Source organism: Embiotoca jacksoni, unplaced genomic scaffold (genome assembly GCF_022577435.1).
Source record: "Embiotoca jacksoni isolate LCO1_2020_lvr unplaced genomic scaffold, fEmbJac1.0.p SCAF_83, whole genome shotgun sequence".
In the NCBI taxonomy this organism is placed as follows: Eukaryota; Metazoa; Chordata; class Actinopteri; family Embiotocidae; genus Embiotoca; species Embiotoca jacksoni.
The window spans coordinates 452,052-468,772 of record NW_027185440.1 but is presented as its reverse complement, the minus strand read 5'-3'; the positions used below and the strand labels follow the sequence as shown (position 1 = coordinate 468,772).

The following is a 16,721-nucleotide window of genomic DNA, read 5'->3' as shown; positions in this document are numbered from 1 at the left end:
AACAGATGCTCTTCAGTGCTTTGTTTCACCGACCGGCGTCGTTCCCACAGTTTTTAACTGGGCTGAGAAATTAGGTTAAAGACGCACCTGAGGAGCGGGTCGAAAAGTGGCATGCAGGGCGAAGAAGACATAATTGGACTGAGATAACGCCACACAAGCAGTAAGTATATTTTCTTTCACTGTGTTTTTAATGGACTCTTAAAAAAAAAAATCAAAAAAAAAATCACGTGCACTTAATTGCTATTAAGTTAAAAGATATTCTTCCCCCCGCGTGTTCAAAGAGATAATAGTTTCCAGATAAGGAGCCGGTTACCCGGTGTAAACGTTTAACGGCGGGATACACATTGATTCTCCATTTCACGTGTCTCAACAAGTCACCTGATCCAGAAAACTTACTGCGCCAAAGAAAAAAAAAAAAAAAGCTCGCGTGAGGAAAAAAAAAAGGTCAAATGTTTTATCATCCGACTACAAGATCTTCTCTTCTGGTTGAATAGTCTGCCCATAAAATAAATATACATATGGACGTCTGGAGCCTATGTTTTACCCTCTGGTCTTACACTAAACTGTCTGTGATAATTTATCATAATGAACTTAGACTTGGCATGGAGCTGCCGTCACGTGGCAAAGTCCAGTTTCATGTATTCAGTCTGAACAGAGCAGTATGTTCCTTCGCTTTAATCATGAGGTATTCAACCACCCTGCCCCTGCTTGACAGGGCCTGCCGTGGTGGCAACAGGGCCCCCCACCCTTTCCTGGGGCACCACGCCCCCCACAACCACCCACACACTCAAAACTATTTTTTTTTTTTTTTTTCCTCCGAGCCTGTTTGAATGTATTTTTTCTGCCATGTGTGAAAACGTAAGACTCGCGCTGAAGGCGTTTGCCGAAGGGTGTTAAAACAACCTATATTTATGTTTATTGCGACCTCTTGCAGTCGTAGTAATTATGACCGGAGCAATGTAGCACTGTAGGTGATAAAAGTAGGGAAATACTATACGATATTCACTGGGAACTCATTGATTGTTATATGGGGACACTCCAAAAACCCACCACAAGAAAGTGCCACATACACTAAATAAGAGAACCTTTTTTAGTGCTTCATTAAATGAAGCACGTGTGCCAAACATCTTAGTGAGTCACAACAGCTGGTGGACTAGCAGCTTCATCAAAGGAGTCTGCGCTGTTCCAGAAACAACACGTTGTAATTCGTCTGGATTTAGCACAATCTTGGCTCGCTGCTTAAACACTGTTTAAGCATTACGGACTAAAACTGGAGAGGAAGTGAGATTTCAATGTAGATCACCCTGATGAAATTATGAAGCGCGCTCTGCACTCGGTGGTGCATTCACAGTTACACATTCACAGGTTGTACAGCTGGGGGTTCAATGTGTTACTCCAGCAGCAGAGAGAACGACAGGGCTCTTTAGTTTGGGCAACCTGCTGTGGATTTTTACCCACAAAGGTTGAACTTCCTGGTCTAAGTTTGAGCCCTCATGAGAAACTCATGACGTCTTTAAAATGTCCTTTTCGGTTTCCTGAGTGATTACTCATGACAGTGTTGAAAGAGGTCACAGGGGAATAGTGGAAAAACATCTGTAATATTTTTGAAGGACTCCCAGATGTAATCAGTTTATAATGATGAGGATAGAATAGTAAAAATGTGAGTGCAAATTTTCATATTGGAGAAACGGGAACCAGAGAAATTACCTCCAAAAATTGACAACAAATTTTTTTCAATATTAAAGGTCTAAAAACGCTGCATACACCGAATGTGATTTATTGACCCTCCTCTATTTCTTGCAGTGATGTTCACACTCGCCGAGGTTGCATCCTTGAATGACATCCAGCCGACGTACCGCATCCTAAAGCCATGGTGGGACGTGTTCATGGACTACCTGGGGCTGGTCATGCTCATGCTGGCCATATTTGCAATGACCATGCAGATCACCAAGGACCAGGTGGCCTGCCTCCCATGTCTGGAGGATCCGGAGGAGGCTTCGGGCACGAAACTGGACTCGTTCCCCCAGCAGAGCACACGGGAGGCGGCCTCGTCAGCAGCCACCGGGGCCCCTGTGGTAGCCACCATCCCACTGGTCACTAAAGACCTACCGGACGAAGCTGTCCACGACATCCACGTAACGCACCAACACACGGCGGTCTCCGAGAAATATGTCGATCAACCTCAGCCGACAGGGGTCAAAACTAACCTGGACTACCAACAATATGTCTTTATCAACCAAATATGCTACCACGTTGCCTTGCCCTGGTATTCCAAGTACTTTCCGTACCTCACCCTCATCCACACCCTCATTCTCATGGTCAGTAGCAACTTCTGGTTCAAATACCCCAAAACGAGCTCAAAGATTGAGCATTTTGTTTCTATTCTGGGGAGGTGCTTTGAGTCTCCGTGGACTACGAAGGCTTTGTCTGAAACGGCTTGTGAGGACTCGGAGGAGAACAAACAGAGGCTGACCGGCACCTCCTCGGCACCAAAGCAGGTGTCCTTAGAGGGAAAGGATGAAGGCACAAATGCCAACCAATCCACACCCATGCTCGGGGTGAAATTTTCTGCAGACAAGCCCATCGCAGAGGTCCCGAGTAGCATGACGATCCTGGATAAAAAGGACGGGGAGCAGGCCAAAGCCCTGTTCGAGAAAGTGAGAAAATTCAGAGCTCACGTGGAGGACAGTGATTTCATCTACAAGCTTTACGTGGCACAGACCATCGTCAAAACCGTCAAGTTTATTTTGATATTGTCTTACACTTCGACCTTTTTCACGAAGATAAATTTTAAGCATGATTGTGAGCCTGATATAAAACAGCTAACTGGTTACAGAAAGTTCTTCTGTACGCACAACATGGCTTTCATGCTGAACAAGCTGCTGATCAGCTACATGACTTTGATTTTGATCTACGGGATGACATGCCTGTACTCCCTCTTCTGGGTGTTCCGACGCCCTCTGAAAGAGTACTCGTTCGAGAAGGTCAGGGAAGAGAGCAGCTTCAGCGACATTCCTGATGTCAAAAATGACTTTGCATTCCTCTTACACATGGTTGACCAGTATGACCAACTCTACTCCAAACGCTTCGGGGTTTTCTTGTCCGAGGTCAGTGAAAACAAGCTGAGGGAGATCAGCCTCAATCACGAGTGGACCTTTGAAAAACTAAGGCAGCTTGTGACTCGTAACGCCCAGGACCAGCAGGAGCTGCACCTCTTCATGCTCTCTGGGCTCCCAAACGCAGTGTTTGACCTCACAGACTTGGAGGTGCTCAAACTGGAGCTCATCCCCGAGGTGAGGTTCTCGGCAAAGGTCTCCCAAATGACCAGCCTCCAGGAGCTGCATCTCTGCCACTGTCCGGCCAAAGTCGAGCAGACGGGCTTTGCTTTCCTGCGTGATCATCTCCGCTGCCTTCACGTCAAGTTCACTGATGTCGCCGAGATCCCAACTTGGGTGTATTTGCTGAGGAGTTTGAGGGAGCTCAACCTAATCGGCAACTTGAGCTCAGAAAACAACAAAATGATCGGCCTGGAGTCCATGCGGGATTTGCGGCATTTAAAAACATTATGCCTGAAGAGCAACCTGACAAAAATGCCCACGAACATCACGGAGCTTTCACCACACCTGATCCGGTTAGTGGTGCACAACGATGGTACGAAACTGCTGGTACTAAACAGTTTGAAAAAAATGACGAATCTAATCGAACTGGAGTTGCACACCTGTGAACTGGAGAGGATTCCCCATGCTATTTTCAGCTTGACCAACCTACAGGAACTTGACCTGAAGTCTAACAACATCCGGACCATTGAGGAGATCATCAGCTTCCAGCACCTCAAGAGGCTGACATGCCTTAAACTGTGGCACAACAAAATTATAACCATTCCATCGTCCATCGGCCAGATCAAGTCTCTGGAGGCTCTCCACCTCTCGCACAACAAACTGGAGTCCCTGCCCCCAGCCTTGTTCACGCTACCCAAACTGCGACACTTGGATGTGGGCCATAACTCCATCACGGTGCTTCCCCCAGACGTGGGCCTCCTCCACAACCTCCAGCACTTAGCCATCAACTCCAACAAGCTGGAGGCGCTGCCCAAGCCGCTGTTCCGATGCACCAAGCTGAAGGTGCTGTGTCTGGGGAACAACGCGCTCACCACTCTGCCCGACACTGTGGGTCAACTGGTGCAGCTCACTCAACTGGAGCTCAGAGGGAACTGTCTGGACAGACTGCCGGTCCAGTTGGGAAACTGCCGCCTGCTGCGCAAAGCCGGCCTGGTTGTGGAGGACCATCTTTTTGACGCACTGCCCGGAGACGTTAAGGAGAGCATCAGCCGAGACAACAACGTGTCCTTTACGAGTGGCTTATAGCACAAAACCCTCCGACTCAGACTGGCTGGCGCTAATTGATTGAACAGACTTTTTAAAATTGTATTATCCATAGAAATGATTACTTTAATGAATTGTCTTAGTTGCTTATTTTAATAGATTGCTTTTGTTGTTGCTGACTATGTATCTAATTCGGCTTTTTCAGTCTTTTTTTTTTTTTTTTTTTTTTGCTTTGCTTTTTCATAGTTTTGAGTTATAAAAATTAGAACTGCTTTATATAATAACTCCGTAGACCAAAACTGTTTGCTCCAATGACACACGTAGATTTGTTAGTATTGCTTTAGGTACTCAGGTATAATTGTAATCATGGGGAACAATCTTTTTGCCTTAACTGCTGCTACTTTCTTTTTCCTTTTCTTTTTTACAGTGATGAATAATTCACGTTTTCATGTCAGTTTTACATACAACCACTAGCCACAAAGCAATTTGCATATGGTATAGAAGTAAACACAATGCAACACTCCTTTCTTGGTCGTTTTGAAATTTGGTGAAAGTCATGTAACCTACACATTTTTTTTTTCTCATATGTTGACTCACCTTGTAGCTAACGGAGTTAATTTAGAGTTGTAAAACTCAGGTGGAGACAAAGCACCAGAAATGACCCTTTACCTTACTGTTGTAGAGATTGTATACCAAGGCCTATAGTAATTCATTTGCACATTGAAAACTTAATAATGTAATGATTGGGGAATGTCCTCTCTGATAACCTGTTGTGAGACCAATGTGAGCTGATAAAAGGGAAATCTGGTGACTAGCTTCTGAAGTCATGTTTCAAAGTGTGAAACGCGTGATTAAAAGTGGTCAGTAGTTGGACGGATTGTCCTACATGTCACAATCGCGTATTATTAATAATGTCTGCCTTCTTCTTTTTTTTTTTTTTTTTTTTTTTTTAATTTTTTTTTTTATATATATGTACATCTGTGTAGGCCTATAATTGTTCTTCAGAGCTGCTGTACCACTTTGGTGATCCCATGCTCAAAGTTCATAACTTTATGGCACAATAAAATACAATTTTAGATGAATGTCTCACCATTATTTATCTCATTCAGATGAGCGCTGGGCTACAGCCAGAATGCTGCGAATACAGTGGATCATTTTTCTCATTCACATTCCACAATGATGCTTGAGTGGAAAATCTTTTGTACATTTAAGCCATTTAAAAAAAAAGAAATTTACAATAGGGCTTTTGCACCATCAGTACTCGGGCCCTAAAAATGAAGCAGGAAAAATATCACATTACTGCACTGCTTCTTAAAGTAAATGCATTTTTATCAGCGATAACCCAAGAACCAAAGTTGAAGGAATTTTTTATTAAAGTTACATTAGCGACATGTTTGTTTTTTATTCATCTTTACTGCTTTACTGACAGTGAACATGAGTAACAAGGTTGGTTTTTTTATGTTTTTGATTCGATTATTGTTTGATGAGCATCTCCAGGTTTTTTTTTTTCCTTCCCTGTTTAAAGTCTATCCATATTGTGCTTCTCATGTAATTTAGCTTTTTTTTTTTTTAACCTGAATCTTGACACCACTGTGCATGTCAGAACACTTTTATTAATTTCATTAATCAATTTTAACTCATCACTTAAGGAAATACATTGACGAAACTGATCACATTAATGATGGCTGTGTCTCAGCAATTACCGCAGTGCAGCAATTAATTATGTGATTGGATACAGTTGTGTTTGACCAGCCAAAATATCTATTGTTGTTCTGCTCAACAGTTTTCACAGTGGAAACACGTTTTCTACTTTTGTTTCCTCTCTGCACCAAAGACTTGAGAAAAACATTGTGCTGAATTCCCCTTGGAGCTCTTGAACAAAGCCTCCTTAGACCGCGCTCTTTTGTCAATGAGAGTGGACGATGTTAGTGATCTCAAGTAACAGGATGCTCCCAGTATATTAATTCTACAGTGAAGCATTCAAAAGGTGAAACAGTCCAAATAGTCCGTTTCCTGATAACTTATAGAAATGCATGTTGTTTGTGTGGCTGAACCCCCTTAATCTTTTTCAACAGACGTCTGATGTCTGATCAACATCAGACGTCTCCTACAGAAGACGCGTCTGCCAAAAATCATAACCCGAGCGTTTACTTCATGGGTCGGGTTTACAGTGGTGATCCTCTGCAGCCGAGTAGCTATTTGGGAGTGTGCGAGTCCTGTTAAAGAGGAACAATAGCATCACTGTTTCTAAATATGAAAATTGGGAATTTACATCACAATGTACCAGTTCTTCCTATCCTCGATGTAAAGTTGTCAGCACATACTGTTGTTCATTCGGTCTGGTTATGTCAACACTCGTTCACAGATGAACTCGGCTTCCGGTAGAAGATCTGGTCTGCTTGACCCGCAAATAAAATGCCGGGTGTATCTTATTATTTACACGTGGTCAGATTGACCCAGCAGCCTGCGAGGCCCTGCCAACCCCCTGTTATGAAGCCTTAAAGTTTCAGTTTGTATATAGTACATGCTCAGTATAGAAAAACATAATGTACAAACCCTCGACGTAACTGTTTATGCCATTTAATTGACATGTACAGACTTGGAAACCCCTGTTCATGACACTTTATTTACTGTGTATCCATAAGATGAAAAATACGCAAGCAGGTCCACCATGTGTTGCATTTTGCTGCCATCTGTCTGCAGGAGTAAGCATCTTTGTAAGAGAATTAACAGTGACTAAGGTCCAGTGTTGACTGAAGTCGACTTGAATGCAAAAAGTGGATGTTAATTAAGATGTTAATTGAATTCTTCTGTTCATGAAGCCATACTAGGGCGTAAAGCAAACAATACAAAAGAAAGAAGGATGAAGGAGTATGAAAATGCACCAAAATGTAGATATGTTGCTTTTAAAATGTTGGAAATAGGTAGGTAGGTAGGTAGGTAGGTATTTACTTTATTAATCCCCGAGGGGAAATTTTTTCGCTACAGCACCATACAGAAGCAATAAGATAATAATATAAATAATAGAATAAAATAATAGAATAGAATAGAATAGAATAATAGAAACGCAATAAAATAGCAGTAAATAGCAGTAAAAAAATATAAAATATAAAACGCACAGTATATACAGTACATTATATATCTATATATATTATATACAAACAAACCAAGAAACACAGTCAACATATATATATAGATATATACAGTACAGTATATATCTATATATATAGGGAATAATAAACCAGTGATTTCATGGGGTTTGTACAAAATTCAAAATAAAGTATGATGAGAAGCACGGAAGAACGGAGAGAGAAAAACAATAACATCCAAGCCACATTTTGGTCATACAGAATCAAAGAGCACACCTTTTTTTTTTTTTAATTGTTTTATTAATACACCTAAATAATGTAATTTATTTTATATTTAAAAAATGAGTGAAGGAAACCTATAGCCTACTGATCCTTAACTTCTTGGGGAGGAGTGTTTTCTTTCTTTTTTTAAAAGATACACAATATATAACTTTATGTAATTGATTTTATTTTCCTAATTTTCTATTCTTTTACTCATAAATAAATGAGTGCCGGTGCAGTTAAGAGCCCGGAGACGAACTCCAGTTCCAGTTGGTGGCGCCATAATGCGCCACAACTGACATAAAACACAAGAAGAGGAAAGGAGGAAAGAAGAAGAAGAGGCTGGCATCTGTTGGCATGCTTTTGCGCCATCTTTAGCTTTACACACACAGTTTATCTGCAGCTGTTAAAACAATGAAGCGGCGGAATAACGATCCGTTCAACCCTTCAATGATACCTTCAGCCGCTGTTACAGGATACAAACAGCAGCCGCCTGGGAGGTTTGTTAATTCAGCACTGGGTGCAGTATTAACGTGAAGCTGGATGTTAAGGGTGGTGCATGCCTGCTGTTAAACTTTACTGCAAACGTCACACCAGGCTTTATTATCAATGGACTGGCTTGTGTGTTGCTATGCAGCTGAAGCTAGTTGCAATAAAACAACTAAGCTGGCTAAATGTGCCTTTTACCCCCATTAGATTCAAGGTTCGGGAGATTTAGTGCCATTTGCAGTTACAGGACAGTACAGGTGTGCATATCTGTCAACTTTGTACTATAAAAAAACAAAAAAATTTAAGAAAGGCAATTAAAGGAGCAGCATAATACACACCATGCAAAAAAAAAAATACACTATCAATTCTTCCACACAACTATGGACTGGAGAAAAGACTGTATGAGATACAAGTAGTGTTGGAGAGTGAGATTTGGTGAGTTGGATGAATACAGAAACAGTCTGTTATTTCTGTTAGGTGGGATTGGGTAAGTGAGGTGGGGGGGGGGGGGGTCGAGTTATTATAGTCAGTGTGACAGTTGTTGGAAAAAGCTGTTGTTGAAGTGTTTTGTGAGTGATGCTCTCTTGCCTGCGGTGTCTCTGGTTGTATCCTGAATCAGTGAGCTGATGACGCTCTGAGCTTTCCTCCTGCAGCATTGTGAGTAGAGTGCAACCAGGAGGAGGAGGTCAACGCTGATGACTGGTAGAAGAGACTTCCTCTCAGCCTGGGTGGTGAATCCAAACCACACACTAATGCTCCCGGTGTGAAAGCTATCAACGAGTCCTTTGTTGGCCCGAATGAAGAAGGGCTGATGGTTCAGTCCGACCTTCCTCCAGTAGCCCGATGAAGTAAAGCGGCTGCTGTGCTTTCGTCACTGTCCCTGCAGGGTTTTTGGCCCAGCTCAGGTTTTCTGTGAAGGAAGAACTTGTGACTGTCATCCCGCTCTACCTCAGTCTCCCTGATGGTGCGAGGCTGCAGAGGGAGGCCTCTCCTCCTGAAATCCAGGACTTGTTTTTAAATTTTGTCTATGTTAAGAACATAGTTCGTTTTCCCTCTCCATGGACAATGCTTTTGTTCACTGCACTGCTCCTGAGTTGGTGTTTGCAGAGGAAGCACAGGGAATTGAGTTTGGGGCTGAGACTGCAGCTCTGCAGGGTCCCTGTGCTGATGAGGAGCTCGGCAGAGACCTTATTACCCATCCTCACCATCCTCTGTCTGTAAGCAACCAGTTACAGGTGGGCGTCGGCACCAAAAGGTCTGCCAGCTTCACAACCACCTTCACTGGCCAGATTGTATTGAAAGCACAGTACTGTGTTGTGTTGGTGTTCCAGCGTAGAGTGAAGTAGGACTACCGTGTGTCCACTGATCTGTTCTAGGGGTTGACAAACTGTTGGGGATTTACCGTATCTGGAATCACAGCGTTATTGATTGGAGAACTGATTTTTCTCTGCACTTCATGGCAACCTGTGAACAGAACCTGCCAGCTGTTCTGCACAGGCCTTCAATAATTTCGGTGACCCTCCCGTCAGGTCCTGCTGCTTTGTGCGAGAATTTAGCTGCTTCAGAGCCCTAAGAATCTGTTTGGGTGTTCCCTGAAGTGTAGTCTCCTCGGGGTTATGGGCGGATTTTGATGGGATGCCTCAGGGGATCTCTTCAGTCTGTCAAATCTGGCATAGAAACTGTTGAGGTTGGTCGAATGTGTTGTCTTGGTCCTGTTGTTGTTTCTCCTGTAGTTAGTGACAGATTGAATTCCTTAACACATATTGCCTGTGTTGATATCCAAGTAGCAGCTCTCATGTTTTATTACTGCTGTATTTTCTTGATTTGCCGTAATGTGCTTACTTTTGTTTTTATGTGATAAACAGAGTCCCCCAACAATTCATGGAAGCTATGAAACGGATGACATCTGACGTGCCTGGTAAGCCTGGACCAGACCAGAAATGTGCAGGTAAGTTCAGTGGAACATTTCATTCATTTGAGGAAACCTAGGAACAAGCACACATTTATTTTTCAGGTGTTGTTTTTCATGTTACTTTAACTCTGATTACTTTAACTTTACATCACAACTAACTAACTTCTGCAAAGTATTTTGCTGTATTTTGTTCACTGTTATATTTAGTCTGTAATTTGATTATTTTCTGAATTATATTAAAGTGTTTTAGTTGACAGTAGGCGGCACAGCGTGGTTAGCATTGTCGCCCCACCGTGAAAAGGTTCAGAGTACGATCCCGGGCCTGGGCCTTTCTGTTCGGGCTTTTTCATGTTCTCCCTGTGCCTGCGTGGGTTCTCTCCAGGTACTCCGGCTTCCTCCCACCATCCAAAGATATGCTTGTCAGGTTCATTAGAGATTCTACAAATTGCCCTTAGGAGTGAATGAGAGCGTGAATGGTCTTTATTTCCGTCTGTCTCTGTGTTGATGACCTGTCCAGGGTGGACCCTGCCCCGTGATCCTGTTCAGGATAAAGCGGGTATAGATAATGGACCGTATTCAATCACATGGCATTTGTTGCCTTTATTAGAGTTATCACTAGAGAGATGACAGAAAATGAGGGCATGCACTAAATCTGCCTTAGCATATTAATATAACACTGACAAAAATGTATGCAGATTGCACTGGTGGATTTGCTGCTGGTTGATTTTTGATATTATATATAAATCAATAGAAAACTGCCCATGACTGAAGGAGACTCGCATCTGGGGATTATTGTGTTAATTCTTGTTTTAGTGACTAATAAATTCAACAGAAACATAACTTTCGTCAGTTCAGCTGTAATTAGTTGTAACTATAGATTATATTTCTTAATACTGTCAAAACAAATAGTTTTCTTTCATATTTATCGTCTGTATTCTGCAGCGCTATCTTCTGTCAGGAGATGGAAATCTTCTTTCAAACCAGTTGACGGAGAAGATGACGACTATCAGGACCAAAGCACAAGCAGCCCACAAAGGTGAATCAGTCATTCAAGGTAGAGAGAGGTGTCCAGCATCTCCCACATTTGAGACTTAAGCTTTGTGTTATGTTGACTTAAAATATTGAAACAAGGGCTGTCTGCTGTATTATTCCAGGTGAACATGTTTCATGGGATGTGCACAGCCGTCATTTGATCTAATTCCAGAAAAAGTGTCTTTCCTTTTCCTCAACAGTTCATAAAATTTGTTTTGGACATTCATCGTATGTGTGAACATTCGGTGGTCAGTGGTGACTTGTCCTCACAGATGATCTGTATCATTGTAACTAACAGAGAAATCCCTCTTTCCCCAGGGATGGACTTTACGACCCTTACGATCCTGTGTCGTCAGACTCCGACCTCGAGTCACGACAAGCTGAAAACCACAACCACTTCCCCCCCAGTCAGGATAACAACCTGGAACGCCAGCGTTTGTCTCCAGGTGGAGGTTTTTGTGATAACCGACGCTGGGACTCCTCCTACTGTGAGCCAGCGAGGCTCAGTGGACCCCTGGACCAAAGAGGTCGCAGCCCTGACGACCGTATCCACGGCTCCTCCACCCAACAGTTTCCTGCATCTTACGGTGGACAGAGGACCAACGGGGAGGAGAGGATAACACCGCCGGAGTATAGAAGAGAGGTATCACTGACCGCAACATGAAAGCAGTCGGTTTGGTACTCTGATTGTAGTTTTGTATGCAGTTCTGTAGTTATATTCTGCCAAGAGTTGTGTGTTTAGACTTGGAACAGGATGCAGGGACTGGATTTTCACTTTTGATTTTACATGACAGTTGGTCTTTTCTCTTCTTTGTAGATGAGCACTACTGTTAGATTATCTCCACCCAGATTACAGCGGGACTATCAGCACCAGTTGCCATATGTGGACACAGGTACATGACATTTTCACAAAGTTGACTAGTTGGCTCACCTTAATGACCGACCAGAATTAACCCTCTGAACCCCAAGCAGTTTCTTATTTATTTTTTTGCTCATGTCACATTTTTACTCACCGTGAGCTCATTATTCACTGCACCAGCAGGTCCTGCACTGCACCTCTATGGAAACAGCACAATCATGGTTAGAAACTGGCAAATCTCAAAACTGTCTTTTGTGCACTATAACACAGTCGAAATGTCATAAATCATAGAAGAAAAAAACAAACCAAGTTGAACTTTTTTTGCAACAATTAAAACAAAAAAAACGAGTTTTTATCTACAACATTTTCCGATGTGCACACGAATTTGTATAAATATTGGAAAATAGAGAAGGGGCTCTCCGCATGCTATACATATTGAGCTATTTTTATCTTCACAACTTATGCAAACCTCTCTCGATGCTCCAGCCTGCAGTTCAGTTCAAAATTTGCTTAATTTTTTTCATGTCCGAGTCATTCAAGGCTATCCAGTTGCTCTGAGGAGGAGAATCTGCATCGTGTGAAGGGTTTCTTTTTTGGAGACATTTTAAAATGAGACATGTAGAATAAAGCTATTTTGATAAAATCAGTCTTTCAAGGTTATATTTGTTTAGAAGTGTTCAGTGTACTTGATTAGCTAAAGGGCCGCTGTAAGTTTGAAAACTTGAAGATCATTTCTAAAGTTACATGTTGGAAAAATTACTCAGAGGCTTGGTTCAAAATCAAACATATCGGACATTTGTTCTTGCAAGAAGGAACAAATTACATTACATTACATTTAGCTGACGCTTTTATTCAAAGCGACTTACAATAAGTGCATTTCAACCATGAGGGTACAAAACCCAGAACAACAGGAATCAAGAAAATACAATTTCTTCAAGAAAGCCAATTACATGCACCCTCAAAGAGAGGTGTCCAGCATTGCTCTCAGATCTCCGTAGGGCAGCTTTTATACAGTGTGACAAACAGTTGACAGTCACCCCCATTCCCTTTGTATCTGCTTTCGCATGGTAATACTGAGTTGGTTGTAGGTCACAAGATAAGGACACAGGGGAGTCGTCAATTAGATGCAGAAAGTAAAACAAAAAAGGAATCACTTGCAAATAAGAGGAAGAGACAAATCTTTTTTTCCCCATCATTACAGTTCAGTTTCTAGCACCGATAAATCATGTCATTTCGTCGTCATTGTTGTTGTTTTTAAAAAGTAAACCTGCTTCTCAAACCCGCCGTCGGGTTGTGGGGTTCACAGGGTTAACGTTGGACAAACCTGAATGCATGGATTAGACGTTTTAAATCACTATCTTGAGTAATTCTCTGTATGATATTGTTCTACAGGACTGGACCGAGACCCTTCTCCCACGAAGGTGATGAGGAACAAGACCATAACTGTAATAACAGACAAGTAAGCACCAAGCCTGCTGATGCCAAGTAGTTAAAGACGCTGCATGTAGCGACAACAAGGACACGCATGTCCATGTTTTTATTATGTTTTTCATTATGTCCTTTGATACAATTTGACTAAATCTCTGCAGGACACTCTTTAAAACTCACTGCTGGTAATTTCAGTCCCACTACATCGAGCTACGTTTACAGTGAAAACTGTTGCTGAAGTTACTCATGTCCTGAGGTGGTCAGGATTAACATTGATATGTTCTCAAGAAGGTTAGGTCGACTATATCGCATCAACTAGATTCCTACGGTGGTTAGTTTGTAGTCATCAGCTGTTGTCTGCTGTTCATATCTTAAACCTAGTTGAATGAACTCAAAAAATGTGGACCTGCACATGTCATCCTCTTCAGTTTAGAAACACATATAGTGATATAATATAAACACTGAGTGAGAGAGCAGAATTTGTATTTTGCAAACGAATGAACTCATCTTTCTTCACAGCTTCATGTTTTGGTCATACAAGGTTTCGCCACTTAATCTGCAAAACCTTAGTTAACACTGCAAGAAGCATCACTTACAACATGAGAGCCGTGTTAGCCTGACCGACGGCTGTCAAGACCTGCTGAGTCTCAATTATTAGAACCTGTAACATAAGAGAGTAACTTGCCTCCTTGAAGTGGCCTGTTCCTTTTCCACTACTGATGTTTGCTCCATGTCAGTTTTAATGTTAACTCTTCTCTATACATTCATTTCCACGCTGTCCTGTCAGTAGAGGGAGGCAACAGGTTCTGACTTACCTTTGGAAAAACATACATGATGTAATCACATTTAATTCTTTAACATATATACAGATTAGAAAATCATCTTATAAATGTAACTAAAGCACTGTCCAGACCTGAAAGTTTGTTCGGAATACAGCTTTACAACTAATTTCAGAAACTTATGGTTAGTGTGGTCTTAACCATCGATACTCAAGGTTTGACGTCCTGCTTTTCAGCTGTTTAGCTGTTAATAGACATTATTTCCCGTCTAGCAGCCCCATCACATGTGACCTTTGTGAAGTCGAGCTGACCAGCGGGCAGGAGCTGGAGGAGCATTTGGACAGTAAAACTCACTGGGACACACTGGAGCACATTCAGCAGAACAATAACTATGATGATCTGACTATAGCGTTCCTGCAGGTAAGATGATACGTAGTATGGCTGCATGTCTCCTGTTGATGGTTCTTGTTTTGAGCCTGTTGACTGCAGTGGTGTACTACTGAAGTCTTTCCCCTAGTTTCTTGTTTTTATTTAAATATACCATACACACAATCAGATGTACCTGCATTGGCTTATCTGGATGCTGAAAGATGTTTTTATCCGTACAGGAAGCCATGCTGTATAAAAGCCGTCAGTGCAGTCGGGCCATAGAGGACACTGCACTCCGAGGTAAATACATTACTCAAAATGAAATGGTCAAATCTCGTGAGAGACGTGCACTGTCTTATTGCAGTATCTTCTGTTCCAGACACATTAAAATAAATTCCTTTAATGAGTCTGATCCTTGAAATGTCAGCTCTGCAGGAAAATGACCACATGACGAAGGTGGAGATGTTTCATTGTGCGGCTTGCAAAGTCTTCGTATCCACGTCTGCACCCGAAGTACACGCGCACATCACGTCTAAGGAACACCTGTCAAACACTAAGGTAACACTGCTGTCCTACAGCACAACGCAGGTCATTGAATTTACTTCACATACCTGTTCGTATTGATGATGCTTGATTGATTTCCTGAAGGAGTTTGAAGTGCAGCAGAGACATGCTTGCCTCAGCAAAGCAGAAGCCATGATGAAGGAGCTGAAACCACAGTTTGAACACTTCCTGAAGGTATATTTCAAGAGTTTTGGAAAGCATTAAAACATAATGTACATAATTGTAGAGAAATAGATTTACTTTAAAGTACTGAGCCCCAAAACTGGATTTTGCCCTCAAATTGAAAAGATTTACATAAATTCTCAATTTGCAGACCATGTGTACTTTTTTGGTTCCCTCATAGTAGTTAATTCTCTGTAGATAAATTAGATAATTAACTCCCTGAAGTATCATCACTTTAATTCCATTTGTGTACATTATCCATGAATCCATCCATCCTGCTTGGAACTTATTAAATTTTACTTTGTGCTCTGACTGAGATGTGTGGAAATACTTCCAATTTGGGCTGTTTAACAGTCTGCCTTATATGACATGTGATGTCTAATGTGTTTAAAAATATTATGTGACACAAATGATTCATTTAAATGTCATTTTTAGTAATTTGACACTAAAAGAAACAGTGAACTGATTATCATGTGGTTGTTTACACATGCAATTAAAAAGCTAAATGAGGAAGATGTAGTTGTGTTTAGCCAGTCACAAGCAGTTACTTCATATTACACCCTTGTTACTGCATTTATCTTCTAATATATCACAGAAGTAAAAGATTTAGGATATAAAAAATAGAAAATAACTAATTGGCTGTTAAATATATTTTGACTAAGCTGTTATGTTCTCTTCTGTATGTAAACATCTCACATTTTATGCTCTCATATCTGTATAAAGTGAAATTGCAAAAAAACAGCCAAAAGCAACGCTGTACATACAAGAAATGTGGCAAACGCCATCTTTCTGAATCAAAGAAAAAGTGATTGGGGTAAAATGTCCTGAGAATCTTTCTGTTTTAACTCTGTGCATAACATCTAATTCATAGCACAAGTAAATGGTACACTGCAGGGCTCTGAGTAATTATTAGCAACTGCACTTTGAGCTCCACGTGTGCATCTATCTCACAGCTGCTTTATTTTCTTTCAGGGTGGCAGCTCATTTCAATGACAGAAATATTTAAAAGTGTGAAAAATACTCTTTACAATGAGATGCTGAATCCTTCAGGCGAAGAACAGCGGACTTCACAGGTCACAACCACAAATGCTGTGTCGACACTCAGTTGTTAAGAGAGCATACTCTGCATCTGCCATACAAGATTTGTCTGAATAAATGGAGACGTCTTCAGTCCGGTTTGTTACCACATTATGGATTTATTTTGTATATTTATTCATCATTTGGTAAGAAGATAAAAACAATTTTTTTTATCTGTAATTTATAGACCAAATGTGACCTTGTTAATATCTTAAAAGTGAAAAAATAATTAGAAAAAGGCAACTTGTTTCTTTGCTTTTTTTTTTTTTTATTTAGAACAACACAAATGTTTTAAGCATTGTATCTGTGTGATATAGTACATTTAAAATTAAATTATTTCAAAACAGTATATTTTAACATTAAATATAGGTGACATGT

At 41.2% G+C, this 16,721-nt stretch overlaps 2 protein-coding genes across 6 annotated transcripts; both read left to right on the top strand.

Moving 5' to 3' along the window:
• The first annotated feature begins 5 nt into the window (after nt 1–5).
• On the top strand, nt 6–5,400 carry lrrc8da (leucine rich repeat containing 8 VRAC subunit Da). The gene is made up of 2 exons (XM_069139487.1): nt 6–160; nt 1,804–5,400. Coding segments are annotated over exons 1-2 (2,562 nt in total). The 5' UTR covers nt 6–159; the 3' UTR covers nt 4,365–5,400.
• A 2,602-nt stretch (nt 5,401–8,002) lies between these two features.
• LOC138192254 (A-kinase anchor protein 8-like) lies at nt 8,003–16,593 on the top strand. Of its 5 annotated transcripts, none has more exons than XM_069139532.1 (11): nt 8,003–8,172; nt 10,027–10,109; nt 11,016–11,109; nt 11,424–11,748; nt 11,923–11,998; nt 13,357–13,423; nt 14,444–14,591; nt 14,780–14,840; nt 14,968–15,098; nt 15,189–15,278; nt 16,239–16,593. In XM_069139532.1, the coding sequence occupies exons 1-11, from the start codon at nt 8,087–8,089 to the stop codon at nt 16,257–16,259; spliced, it is 1,182 nt and encodes a 393-aa protein (XP_068995633.1). In that variant the 5' UTR covers nt 8,003–8,086; the 3' UTR covers nt 16,260–16,593. The 5 variants fall into 5 exon arrangements, with proteins under 5 accessions (XP_068995633.1, XP_068995635.1, XP_068995634.1 ...); XM_069139534.1 differs by lacking the exon at nt 8,003–8,172 and adding an exon at nt 8,242–8,418; XM_069139533.1 differs by lacking the exon at nt 8,003–8,172 and adding an exon at nt 8,437–8,596.
• Nucleotides 16,594–16,721: the final 128 nt, after the last annotated feature.

What these genes read in the sequence shown, in the direction of transcription:
- LOC138192254 (XM_069139530.1), top strand. Translation starts at nt 10,835, where the DNA reads ATGACTGAAGGAGACTCGCATCTGGGGATTATTGTGTTAATTCTTGTT. An exon ending in ATAACTGTAATAACAGACAA is followed by an intron (nt 13,424 to 14,443) that starts GTAAGCACCAAG and finishes TTTCCCGTCTAG; the next exon opens with CAGCCCCATCACATGTGACC. An exon ending in TGACTATAGCGTTCCTGCAG is followed by an intron (nt 14,592 to 14,779) that starts GTAAGATGATAC and finishes TTATCCGTACAG; the next exon opens with GAAGCCATGCTGTATAAAAG.